Genomic DNA, 13952 nt, shown 5'->3' with positions numbered 1-13952 from the left:
GATGTAGCATGTATGAAATCATAGAACTCAACGAACAAGAGAGGAATACCATAAAAGTAACTCATAATGGAATTGATTGATTTGAAATGGATACAATGATATTGTGCAAGTGCTCTATTTATTTCTGATGAGCTAATACTACTCTTACCAAGTTCTTAGCAGGTCACCGATATGATAACCAGCTTAGGCTCTTACTAAATTCATCTGGTTGATTTCTTTGTCAGTTTATTTTTTTGAGAAAAAAAATGTTTGTTAAGTAAATTGATAGACCTAGAGGGCGAGTCCTGGTGCAGCGGTAAAGTTGTGCCTTGATGACTTGTTGGTCATGGGTTCGAATCCAGAAACAGTCTCTTTGCATATGCAAGGGTAAGGCTGCTTACAATATCCCTCCCCCATACCTTCGCATAGCGAAGAGCCTCTGGACAATAGGTTAGGAAGTAAATTGATAGACATGTTTAATTAACTTTTGTTTTACAAATTAATTAGTTAAACAGGTAACATCATTCATTATGGGACCTGCAGCCAAACTTGTGTAAGGGTTTTCTTTTTTCTTTCAAACTTGTGTAAATAAAATTTCACTCAGTATATTCTGAGTCCATCGTATTAATTAGAAGAGCTGAAAAGTTAAAACTGAACTAATTTATTTAAAATTAAATAATTCGAATAAAAAATTGGACCTAGCAAGATATCCAAACCTTGTCTAGTCAATAGTACAACACAAGCACTTGATCAAGGGTCAATACAACACAAGCAACAAATAGTTGATTCTGTGCTCGAAATGAAGATATTAGTTCTTCACTTATTTCATCTTGCTCTTCAGAGACATAATTTCTAAGAATTTTATCTCCATGGATGTACTTTATCATAAGCTTCAATCCACGAACCTTTATCTTGGAAACTAGCATGCGCTAACCTTGTTGGAACAAAAAAATACAAGCCTTTTTCTTTTCTTATTTTTGGTTGTTTTGCGTCATTTCACGTGACCTTATGCATCCAAGTTCCAACTATAACATTCCAACAGAAGGTCGATCTCTACCCGTCAAAGTTTAATGATTTTTAAAATAATTAAAGAAATATGTGAATATAAACACGCATAATTTCATTAAAGAAATGTTATCTGTACAGATTTAATTTTAATAAATGATTTGGAATATAAATTGTTTATCATAAATCTCAAATATATTTTATATATTTAAAAACATCTTTATTACAAATTTTAATTATAATATAATTTATATATTTAAAAATAATTATTTATTATAATATAATTATATATGTAAAATTATTTATTTATTATAAATTTTAACTAAATAAAATAAACCTTTATCATATGCATTGCAAGTAAAATATACTAAAATACTGGTTATAATAGCCAATGGGCCCTTCACTCTTGTGCCTTTCTGGAGTTGGGCCGAAATAATAGTACCAAACAGAATTACAGAAGGATAACGACCTAAAATAAACAATCTCTACCTTTATTTTAATATTTATTTAACTTTTATCAAAACACCTGACCCACAAACGTACGAGTTTAATTGTAGTAAACTGTAGTATATTGTCAGCGTACAGTTTTTCAATAAATCAAACATAATTTATGATATTCTAAATTTTAAGATAATTAACATAAAAATCAAAAAATTTATCAATGTCAAATTTATAATTGATTGATAGTCTAAAAATATCTTTATACTATCAATACATACTAACTAAATTTCATATAATATTTTTTATATCAACAAGTCATTAAATTAATTAATATTGAACTTAATTTTCTTATTAAGGTCTCAAATTTAAATCTTGTGAATATAATAAACTAAATTAAAAAAAATTAAATATCTTTATTTTAAAATAAAATGACCAAAATTACATTTGAGTCTAAACCTTAAACTGCATCATATCAAATTAATAATTATGAAAATGACATGTTTAAATATAAATTATTTATTTTTAAAATTATCACTTCATTATTAACAATAAAAGTTTATCTTAACATCCTCTTTACTTTCTTAAAATATGCAATCTCATATTTGTATATTTTGCATATGTTAATTTTTTTTGTATTTTAAAATTTCATTAAAATTTTAAAAATAGTGTACAACTTACAAGAAGCTTACTAGTTTAAGTAATTTTATATTACAAAATAAAATCTTCATTTTTAAGAGTAGAATAGTTATGTTGCCATACTTTACAAAATAAAATCTTTTTGAAAAAATAGCTTTTAATCAATTACATATATCAGTCTTTTTCTTAAAATTTTCCTCTTTTCCCTTTAAGGGCTGGGTGAATGTCATTGTTAGATCAAGAACTTGGGGACATTGTTATTCTGTAAGGAAAAGTGTCTGTGCAAGAATACATGACAATTGTATAATCCTATCGAGAAGAATATGTATTAACATGGAATAAAATTGAATACAGGCTTCCTGAAACGCAGCAAGTGCTGCATTGCAAAACCAAGTTGATATTACCTTTCAAACTTTCATTCGAACGAACGAACTCCAATAAAAAGAAGACAAGAAAAATCAATTAAAAAAAATGGGTGAAATCAGACTCGGATGCACATTGCTGGCCAGGCTCCCATAAAAGTTATGCCACCGACGTATGTAGCAGTAATGCGTCAGCTTTCTTTCCCGTTTGAGCAATCCAAATTCTTGTTGCTGAAGGCCCGCAGCAGTCAAGTATCCACAGGGCAGCAAATTCCTCAGAAATACTAAAATCATCTCAGTTTTGTTCGGAATGTGTTGAGACTTGCACACCTATCACTTTGGTGTCATGCTTTCTCTTGCTTCTACTGCGCCGGGATCTGGGTGATTTGGTCCTTGTAGAGGGCTTGTTTGTCTGCTCTTGTGTGCCAGTTAAAATTTTTTCATTGAATGGGAGCTCAGGAGGAGCATCTGGCCATGGTGTGCGTTTTGATGGGATAGTGATGTCCAAAGGAGGATCAATTATCCATCTGCATAAAATAATAGAATCATATAGTCAGGGATATGGTCATATGGATATAAATGTCCTAATAATAGTTTTCAGGATACATGAATTCATGAACTCTCTATTGATGCCACATCACAAATTACAAGCACAAAAATCTGCCTGATATGAGCCAATATTAACTCCATGACTTCCGGAGAAAATTTTTGGTCGAACTGGTTTGGCAATACATTTTCTGTTTTTGTTTCTTGATAATTACATAATGCCGTGTTATTTTTACCATGTTTTCTGTAACAGTGAAAACAACAATGATACATTTTTGTAATTATTTTTTAAAACAGTAAATAAAAACAGAAAGCTATCCCAAACTACAAATTTCAGAAGCCAGAAAATTTGCAGTTAGCAAAAGTTGATAAAGAAAAGAAGCCAAGGAAAACAGGTGGCAACCTTAAACAACACACCTAATTGCTTGCCTGGGATGTCCTGAAATGTTATGAGATTGAGCTAATGGTGAAAGTAAGGTCCCAATGTCCCTTTTCCAGCTCTTAAATTTAACCTTTGGAAACTTCTTAAAATGTAACAAGATATTTTATTGATAAGGATGCAAAGATCTCGATCAAAACATTCACAACAAATCCTTGGGATGTCATTGACAAGTGATCAAGCTATTAGACATTAACCAACAATTTCAATCTAACACACCCGCACGTACAGTTTGGTGTTATTTGGCCTTTATTCTAGCAAGACCATCTAATGACAGAAACTGGCATGACATATGTAACTTCTGACATTTAAATGGAAATGAAAACCACCACTTCAGGGAGATAAAGGCACCTGTTGTAGAGGAGCTATTGAACAGGCCAACTAAGCATTAATTTATGATCAAGTTATTATCATTGATCTCGTTTGTAACACAAGGACTTCAATGAATCCTGAGCTAGGGTGCCAGTGATGTCCCTAGCACCATTATATCCAATTAGACATATTAACCAAACAAACAATTAGAGATTTTGGCTTCCTTGCACTCCAACCTCCTCAAGATCATTTTGGTTCTATCTATAAAATTCTGCACCAAGTTGGCAGCAGTTTACTTTCTAAGCTACATTCTGCTTAGCTAAGTTTGATCTAGATAATCTTAGTTGGCGATTCATTTGAACTAAATTAAGCCGGAAAACTACAAATCATCCTAGAAAATAAGTCCACATCACACGATGCACAAATATCAATGCAAGATGCAGCTATTCCTAATAGGATAGTTCTGTGGACTACAACAATATAGGTTCACATTAACCACAGAACTGGTAATTGGTGAGTGTTCTTTGGGTTTGCAGTTGTATCAAACACATTTAAATCTTGCTAATATTCAAATTTTTTAAATATCCCAAATATCAGGCAACAAATTATAACAAAAGTCAGACATCACTTGGAAAAATGAAATTTAAGGCCGTCACAAATGAAAATTTTGAAAATTAAGGAGAGGACTGACCGAGAAGGAAATTTACTGTCCGTGCGAGCTTCAACCCGCAGCCACCAAAGCAAAACTTGCCGTCCACAATTCCCAAGCGGCTCTACCACAGAGGTGCTCTTGAGCAAGGACAATGGACTCTCTATCTCTTCATCAACCCCATCCAATTCATCAAGATCCTTAACCCACTCTGGCTTACCATCCGCATCCTTCCAAACCAACCAGGAATTCAACACAAATCCAGACCACTCAAGCTTTCTGGGCAGCACAGGCGCCCTGTCGTCAATATAAACCGCACTCCTCCCTGTATACCGCAACGAATTGAAAGTATGCCACCCAACCAACTTATCCGTAGCATTGCAAGCAGGACCTTGGACAGGCATAGAAGCACCCTCCTCCTCACTTTGAACCATATACGAAGATTCATCCGAATGAAGCAATATTCCAACCGAAACAGCCCCAATCCATTTCACATTTTGCGCCTCATCAAACAACTCCATACTATGCATATTACTATCATCAGCAAACACCACAACTCCATCCAGCTTCTCTTTTCTCACAATTCTGTTCAAAATTAACGAAACGTAAGCAAGTCATCATGAAGCATTTTCACTGTATTCTGTGATTATGTCTTGCGCACTAACAGAAACAGTACTCCATAAATCTTCTACACTAAGCATAATAATAATCGAGTAAAAAGGAGGTAGTAAAAAAGTTAACCTCAAAGCATGAAGTCGCATCCGAGACTCGAGTTTATGTCTAGCTTCCCACGAATTCGGCAATCGTTGAGAAAAGCCAACGTGCATTGTTCTGAGGCCTGACTTGGCAATAATCGAAGCGGTTTCGTTTGTGACTCCACCGGCCTCCACCACGATCCAAACCAGATCGTACGGCACCAGCATCAGCGTGTGCATCACACCGGTCAAGTGCAGCGTCTGGAACGTGCGCACGTGCGTCGGCGTCACAGCGATCACCGTCCTAGGGTTTTTCACTCCGAACAGAGCCCTCTGCTCTCTCTGGACTCTCTCGATTATGCGGTGCGCCTTCATCACCTCCACGGGATCCGGATGCGGCCACGGCCGGATTCGGATCCCGTGCCGCCCGACCACCACGCGGCTCGCCGTGCTCGCCACCGACGTCGCCGTCCGGTTCACCGCCGGAGGCACCTCACGCTGAGCCGCGATTTCCGAACCGCTCCGGAAAGGCGCGGTGTAGAGGCTGGTGGAGAAGAGGAAGAAGAAGACGAGGCGCGAGAAGCGGAAGCCGAGAACCAAGCTGATGAGGCAGCAGACGCCGTGGATTACCAGCCAGAAAATCGCCGCCGGCGACTTCACAGAGCCGTCGCCGGACGAATCCAACTGCGCCGATCCTCTGAAGCTGTTCGCCCGGCGCGTGAGATAAGTCTGCTGCAACGCGGAGAGCTTCATTTTCTGTTTCAAAAAATGTGCGTAAGGTTTGTGAGTTGAAGTGTGCTAATGCCTGATACTACTATTATATGTTTGAATTTTGATTTGAGAATTGTATGTAGTTCGTAGCATGATAGATAGAGTTTTGAATTTGAAGAGAAAGATTGGAGCTGGTGGTAGTAGCTTTAGGTTGCTGGTGCTGTGATTTAATCATCCAACATTTCTTTGGGTTTACGGATAATTCAAAAACACAGAAATATACAATACACTCTTTCTTTGGTAATTCCGCATTTACGGCTAATAAATAATAATATTAATTGCGTCAAGAGACATATACGCTATGAAGGTCATGAATAGCGGAATACTAAGGTCAACGTTATAAGTGAGTCTTTGTAATTTGATTTCCTTCCATCCTATAAATGATCGGATTTTCGTTTTCTAGATAAAAAATAATACTAACATGTGACGATATCGAAGTTACTTAGTTGCTTTTTATTTCCTTTTTTTCTTCGAACCAAAACATTTGGAACTTTTTGTCTTGTCTTTTCTTTTCTTTGATCTCATTTGTTTTCTTGCTTAATTTGTGTCCAACACTTTCCTACGCTTTTACTTAATTTCCATTTCTTACAATTACAATTTACAACTGTTGTGGAAATTTCCGTATTTTTTTTGCTTTTTTCCTAATTCACGATATACATGTAAATTGTAATCGTTTTCTATAATTAGGAGTGATATGATTATACTAAAGTGCTAATTGAATTGGGAAGAAAAGCAGTAAACTGTCAAAATCTCCTAAAGCTATTGCGGTTAGATATTTAAATTGAAACGATTATGTCGTGTCTCTCTATGTTTTTTATGTTGGTATGCTTTGTCCGTTCTGAAACCTCCAATAATTATTCGATACGCCTAACTTTTCCTTCTAATGCTATTACAAATAATTGACACTATTTGACCTTGTTCAAACTTCCTTCTCTATCTCTATCTCTGGCTGTAAAATCATCAACTACTCATAAGACCTTTACAAACTTCTTTATACTGGCCTTTTACTACGGCAATTTTTGTGTCAATTCTTGATGAGAGCGACAGTGATACATATCCATTCGCCTAGATGACAGGTTTTACTCATGCATCACCTACAAAAAAGTTTTGTGGTGTACTAAATTATTTGCTGCAAATAACAAGAGTTTTTCTCTTTGCCATGCCTATGATATTAGGTAGAGAGTGCAAAAGCGAAATGGGTTGGTGAGTTGCTTCAGTCACAAAATGCATCCAAACCAATATATGACCAAAGGGTTCCTTGAGAATGTGGCTAGCTATGCATATACTACAATAAAATATGGTCGTCTTCGCTTCCAAATTCCTCCAACTTATCATTACCAGCACCATTGAAATGTTTGCACAAGGAACAAATATTTTTACTGCAGAAAACATCTGGGTTTTTTTTTTCTCTAGGTAAATTGGTAGTTACATAAACATGCAATGATGACGTTTAATTTGCTTTCAAAATTCGAAGATGAAAGAAGAAATGCGGTTGGTAAGTTGTGATATGTCAAAATCATTGGTTGCCAGCGCCACATGCTTGCAAACAAAGAAATTCTTCATACTCGTGATATAAATAAAACCCGGAACTCTAATGACTGAGACGTGCTTTGTGATGTTTTCTTATTAGGTATAGAGACTGTTGCCTCGCTTGATTGCTACATTCCACCATTAATGCATGTATTAGGCTCTGTTCTGGCTACCCAAGAGCTGATTTATGCCGTAATATGTTCCTTTAATTGTGGTGTCTTTGAATCAGAAAAAAAAAATAGAAAGGAAAGAAAAAGAAATAAAAATGCTTTTTTATTTAATTTAATTGACAAAAAAATAAGAAAAAAAATGAGACAAAAAATTACCCTAAAAAATAAGTTTTAGTTTTAGTACGTTTTTCTTCTTTCTAATTTTTTTTTCTTTAGTTTTAAATTTATTTATTTTTCATCACTTTAATTTGTTTCCCTCTAACCAAGTAGAGGAAAGAAAAGATTGATCAAAATTTAAGTGCCAGAAACGGATAAATGTTTATAGTGTTTTTTAAATTAAAATTATAATTTCACTTTAATAATCCACACAATATAAAATGATATTAAAAATGAGCACAAATACTGAGGTAAAACACAATGTTAGCAAGGTATTTTATAAAAAATAAATAATAAACAAAGTTATATTGAATAACTAGTTTTACATTAAAAATAAGAAAAAATAATTTTCAAATAATTTGTCAATATATATATATATATATTACATTATTAAAATTTTGCGATAACTTCTGTGTATACCTTCAATATTATTAAATATATCCTTTAAAAAATAAATACAAGTTTAAAGTTAATTTAATAGAAAATTAGTTCAAATATCTAATTAAAGATTGTCAAACAATTTAGGGATCTGCACATTAATTTATTAAAAATTTATTTGTGTTCAAGTATTTTTTAAAAATTGATAATTTAGTTTAAAATTGAGTGTGGTATTCAACAAAAATTGTCCATGTTAAATATTTTGACCAAATTATTTTTTATTAAAAATATTTTAATACAAAAATCACATTAAGAAAACAAACTATGTGAATATCAAACAAAGGGGTCTCAATGGACCTTAGAACAAGATAACTGTTATTTTCACTTCCCTCTTTACTTAAACACTTCCCTTCTCTTTTTAAAATCCTAAATTATCTTTATAAGCACACATTCACCCAAACTCCAATTACACGTTCACTCCATTACCCCCTTGCCATTATTGCATCCAATACAACCGATGAATTCAATTCAACTTTTTAACTTACTAAATAATTGATTTTTTTTTCAAAAGCAACTTGATAATCAACTACAATGGAAGTACTTCTCGAAATGGAATCTTATTTTTGTTGTTAATTTTTTTCATCCCCAGTAGCACAATGGAAACATGACTCTTGTGTAATTTTTTTTGCATTCCAATTAACACAACAGAATCATAGTTCAATTGAATTATTTGATTCCTCCCCCAAATAATATATTAGAATCATGATTTTATTATGTTATTTTACTTTCACCCTTCACTGTGTAATGAAAATTTAACTATGTTATGTTATTCATCCAATAACAAAACAAAATTGTATTTCCTTTATGGATTTTTTTTGTTTTAAAAAACACCACAACAAAAATATGACTTTGTTGTGTTATTTATCAAATATAATAAAATTATAGTTTCGTTGAGTTGTTTTTTTTTAATAACACAATAAAAATGTGATTTCATTGAGTTCTAGGTTGAGAATCTCAAATCATACTTTTATTATGGTGTTTTTTAAAAAACACATAATTGAAATACGATTCTGTTGTGATTCTCAAACTAAAATACAATGAAATCATATTTTTATTTTGTATAAAAAAATGAAGAAAAAAAACTTGCCAAGAATACTGAATGGGAGAGAGCAAGGTACAAGGGTTGAGAAAGAAGGAGAGGGAGAAGAAGAGGTATGAGAGGGGAAGGGAAAAAAGAGATGAAGAGAGAGATCTTGAAGAAAAAGAAAACATGGTAAAAAGAATGGAAAAGAAGAAAGAAGAAGTGAGAGAAAAATCACAAGAAAGAAACTTTTATTTATTTCCTCTACTTTTGAAAACGTAACGTGAGAATATCAATTCCCTGTTACACACACATAACACATCTATACATGGACTCAACCAAAACAGGCACACACGTCCATATACAAATAGACTACCGAACCTTTTTTTAAAGTTACACTAAACTTGTTTAATTTGATCAATTGACAATTGGACCTAGAATCAATTGTAAAAATTAAAGAAATTGACAGAAAGAAATCAATTAAAAGATAGTGAAGAACAGACCAAAATCACGTAAGAACTGATGCTAAGAATCTGTTTTTTAACTTACATTTTTGTAATGATTTTTTAGTTTTTCAATTAAATATAATTTTATCCAAACAAAGGTTCGAATACAAAATTACAAATATTTTGATTTAACTACTATTAGTCTATTACATTTTATTTTACCAAATTTAAGAATTAAAAATCATTAATTACTAAAAAAAACTTATTTTTATAATTAACTTAATAACTCTAGTAATTATAATTATTAGATAATAATCTAACAGATGAATCAAAGTAGTTAATTCATAAAACTAAGGATATCAAATTTTATAATTAAAAATTAGAAAACCAAAATTATGGATTTAAAAAATTAGGAAGATTAAAATTACAATTAAAAAAAAAACTACCTAAGCCAGCTTATTCCGGAGTCCGGACTATTGGTTTGTTGGGTAAGTTTAGTAACGGCCCGTGGGCCAAAATGGGCCTCCGCTTGTTGCCCACAATCCAAAATAGAGAGAATACGTGCCTCGTGCATCTTGCCACCTTGAATCCACAATTTTACGTACAATTTAATAATTCTTCTTAGTTATTAATTATTATTATCACTTTTTCAAGTATTGTTTCGTATAATTATTTTGATAGTACTTCAAACAAAAGTGGGTCAGTGATACTCACTACGTGAAGCCAACGATAGTATAGAATACTGTCTGTTCATGCAGCCATCTTATTAGATGTGTATTTAGTATATATATATATATATATATATATATATATATATATATATATATATATATATGAGTATGCATGCTAAATTTTATTAAAATTGAAAAATAAATAAATAATCAAATAATTTATATTTTAATATATTTTTAAATATTTATATTATGTCAATTTTAATATATAAATAAGATGATTTTGAATTAGTATAAGTTTTATATATGATTTATGTAAAAGAATTTTCATTTTAGTTAAAATAGAATAATATAATATTATCAAAATTATATATATATATATATATATATATATATATATATATATATATATATATATATATATATATATATAATGTGTGGGCTCTAATCATCCAACGGCACAGTAATTCTTCCACTAATAAAATAGTTAGCTGACATGTACTACTAACTATTTATCTTGTTTCACAATAAAATGTTTACTTGAAAATGTCTATTTAAAAAGTGGTTTTGGAAAATAATTGTTTTAGATTACCCTGAAGCTATTATTTTTTATTTCTTAAAACCACGAATAATAGTTTATTTTAGTTTTTTAAATTTACATAATGATTGTAATTAATTTTTAGAAAAAATTCTAATTACAATTACTTTTTATTTTAAAAAAATCAGATAAGTTGATAAGCTGTGCCTCAAGTCTAAAATGTATCTGATTTGGTGCAATTATTCCGCTAACAAACTTTTTTCTCGTCGAAAAGAAGGATCAGATGGTTTCTGGTCAACTAGGGGTGTTTATTAATCCAAATTAACCGCGATTTAATCACGTTGAATTTTTAAAGTTTAATCAAATTTCACCTAATTTAATTAAGATCTAATCATGAACGGATTTGATGATAAATTTTATTTTTTGAACTCAATCTAAACTATATCATATAATTTAATTTATTATATATATAAGTTAATTATTAATACAAAACATATTAGTAGTTTTTAGTGTACATCATTTATTAAATTATTAAATTAAGTCGCTCGTGATTTTTTATTTTTAAGTTTTTTTATTTTTTCTATTTTAATTTTATTTATATTTTCACATGTTAATGTTATATTTTATTTCTATCTAAAACAAAAATATTATATTAACATTAAAATTATTAATTATATCAATCAAATATTTTATTAATTTAATTTCTTTTAAGTATTTTTAATCATTATATACTTAAGAAACTTTAAACAACAACAAATTATTGTTCTAAAAATATTATTTAAATATTTAGACCAAATTAATCAACCCAATTCAACATGTTTATAATCAAATTGAATCAATGATAAAAATTTAACAAACTAACCCAAGATGTAAAATTTTAATCCGATAATAATGGATTTAGTTAAAACCAACCCCGTCCAACCGATGAACACCCTAGGACTAACTATGTACACTTTTACCTCAGTTAATATATATATCTCTCCATTTTATTTATCAATTATTAAGTTAGAATTTAATTTTATTATTGTACGTTCACACATTACATTTTCATCTACAAGCTACAAAAAGTAGATCCATGTAGATGGTAGAAAAGACGTGCTTCACATTATCTTATCAGTACTGCTATTTAGTACGAAAAAGAAGTTACACGATATGCATAACAAAGTGACTCTATCCCTATTAATGCATTAATGAGATGCTCTTTTTTAGTTCTTTAGATATTATCATTTTTCAATGTATAACCCCTAAAAACAAATGCATTGATGGTCAAACCACACAATAGAGATGAAAAGCAAAAAAGAGACAATAGAAATTGAAATTGCATTAATAGATAAAATGAGCAGTTACATTACAAGGGCATTGGCGGCTAGGCTCCCAACAGAGAGGGTTTAGCCTTTCATAGTCATGAGAGGCTTTACACTTTAGAAACTAATAGAAGAAGGGTTTGGATGACTAATAGCAAGAAAAAAGGGAATGACTAAGAAAAGAAGGTTTCCCCTAAAGGAGAGACTCAGATTTTGGATTTCTTCACTGGAGAGTTTTGAGACTCGATGTGTCTTTGTCTTTTGCTTCTTCCTCCTTATATAGGCTTTAGGTAGCTTAATTTTCATGTTGACTTCGCGCTTAGCGCGAATTCTCGCACTAAGCATTCCTTTGGACTTTGTTGTGGGCTTTTTCGCGTGCTAAGTTTGAGTTGTGCGCTAAGCGCGGGCACGCGCTAAGTGAGCTGTCCGCATCTTCACTTTTTTCTTCAAGGCTTTTTCTTCCACTTTTTGCCTTAATTTCCTTTTAAAGCACTTGAATTCTTCTTCTCTTGACTTCTACCGATCAAAAATAGCAAAGATGTTAATTTCTTCATTATTTCATTAAAAACAATAATAAAGTAAAAAAAATTACACATTTATTAGCCAAAATTGACTATCATATTAGCTCATATTTCGCAGTTATCAGGAGCATAAGGTGTAGTCACTTCATATTGAATGCCTATTTTCTAACAAAAAATTTCAACTTCTTTGGATGTTTATTCTTCTCCACCATCTGTCCTAAGGATCTTCAATTTCTTCTCACTTTGTCTTTCAGCCATAGTTTTGAACTTCTAAAGAATCTCAAACACATCACTCTTGCACTTGATCATGTAGAGCCACATCATTCTATTGTACTCATCCACAAATGTCACAAAGTACAAGTTTCTCCCTAATTAATGAGTCTTAAAAGGTCCACAAATATCATAATAAACAACATGTAATAAACTTGTAGCTCTCATAGGTAAGTAGGAATTGAAACTTGACCTTGCTTGTTTACCAAGTATGCATGATTCACATGATTTATCAGGTGTTGTGATTCTAGGAAGACCTATCACCATTTCATCATTATGTAACTGACTCAAACTTCTAAAGTTTAGGTTAACAAACCTGAGATGCCAGAGCTAACCTTCATTAGTTCTAGCTGCTAGGTACTCCACTTGTGCAGGTTTGATTGATGTTTGGAAGGTCCTGTTTCTGGACAGTGGAGACTTCAATATCAACCTTTGCCTTGAGTCAAACAATTGCAAGTCACTTTCCTTCATCACTACTAAAAACCCTTTTTCTATCAACTGACCAATACCCATCAGGTTACACTTCATACCTAGTACAAACAAAACTTCCTCAATCATTGAAGCCTTGCTATTTTTTCTCCGAATTACAAATTTTCCCATGCCTTCTGCCATTAGTGATCTGCTATCAGCAAGTTTGATTTGAGTCTTCTTGCTTGGATCAAACTCAATCTACCAATCCCTATAACCAGTCATATGGTTTGAACATCCTTGGGGAGAAAGAAAGACTAATAAGACTATAGTGTATTATTGGAGATTTTCTCATATGTGTTACAACACAATTCCTTTTATACAGATCAAAACATAGATGATGGTTAGTTATAACTACCACTCTCAATACTTCATTATAGATTTTCAACTACTTAACACATAAGACCAAAAATGATATAAAGTTGTTTAATTGAATTTTATCATATTTCAACAGTTATTAAATATAAGATTATTTTAACTAACTAGTTTTTTTAAAAAAAAATTAATTAATTTAGTTGATAACATTAAAATTATTAACAATTTATATTATTTTTCTTTCAAAATCTTCCTTAAAATTATTAAGA

At 31.5% G+C, this 13952-nt stretch overlaps 1 protein-coding gene across 1 annotated transcript; it reads right to left on the bottom strand.

Moving 5' to 3' along the window:
* Nucleotides 1-2293: 2293 nt before the first annotated feature.
* Nucleotides 2294-6087, bottom strand: LOC114421973 (probable beta-1,4-xylosyltransferase IRX14). The gene is made up of 3 exons (XM_028388133.1): nt 5111-6087; nt 4412-4954; nt 2294-2950 (listed from the first exon to the last, which is right to left on the bottom strand). The coding sequence occupies exons 1-3, from the start codon at nt 5815-5817 to the stop codon at nt 2719-2721; spliced, it is 1482 nt and encodes a 493-aa protein (XP_028243934.1). The 5' UTR covers nt 5818-6087; the 3' UTR covers nt 2294-2718.
* Between the last annotated feature and the right edge of the window lie 7865 nt (nt 6088-13952).

The sequence above is a fragment of the Glycine soja genome, chromosome 1 (assembly GCF_004193775.1).
Source record: "Glycine soja cultivar W05 chromosome 1, ASM419377v2, whole genome shotgun sequence".
NCBI lineage: Eukaryota > Viridiplantae > Streptophyta > Magnoliopsida > Fabales > Fabaceae > Glycine > Glycine soja.
The sequence above is the reverse complement of the archived record's forward strand: the minus strand, read 5'-3'. Positions and strand labels throughout refer to the sequence as shown.

Excerpts from the sequence above, each read along its gene's own strand:
- LOC114421973 (XM_028388133.1), bottom strand. The coding sequence starts at position 5,817 with ATGAAGCTCTCCGCGTTGCAGCAGACTTATCTCACGCGCCGGGCGAAC. Across the intron at positions 4,955-5,110 it reads ATGCGACTTCATGCTTTGAG|AATTGTGAGAAAAGAGAAGC; the intron begins GTTAACTTTTTT and ends AATTTTGAACAG. Across the intron at positions 2,951-4,411 it reads GACAGTAAATTTCCTTCTCG|ATGGATAATTGATCCTCCTT; the intron begins GTCAGTCCTCTC and ends TATTTTATGCAG.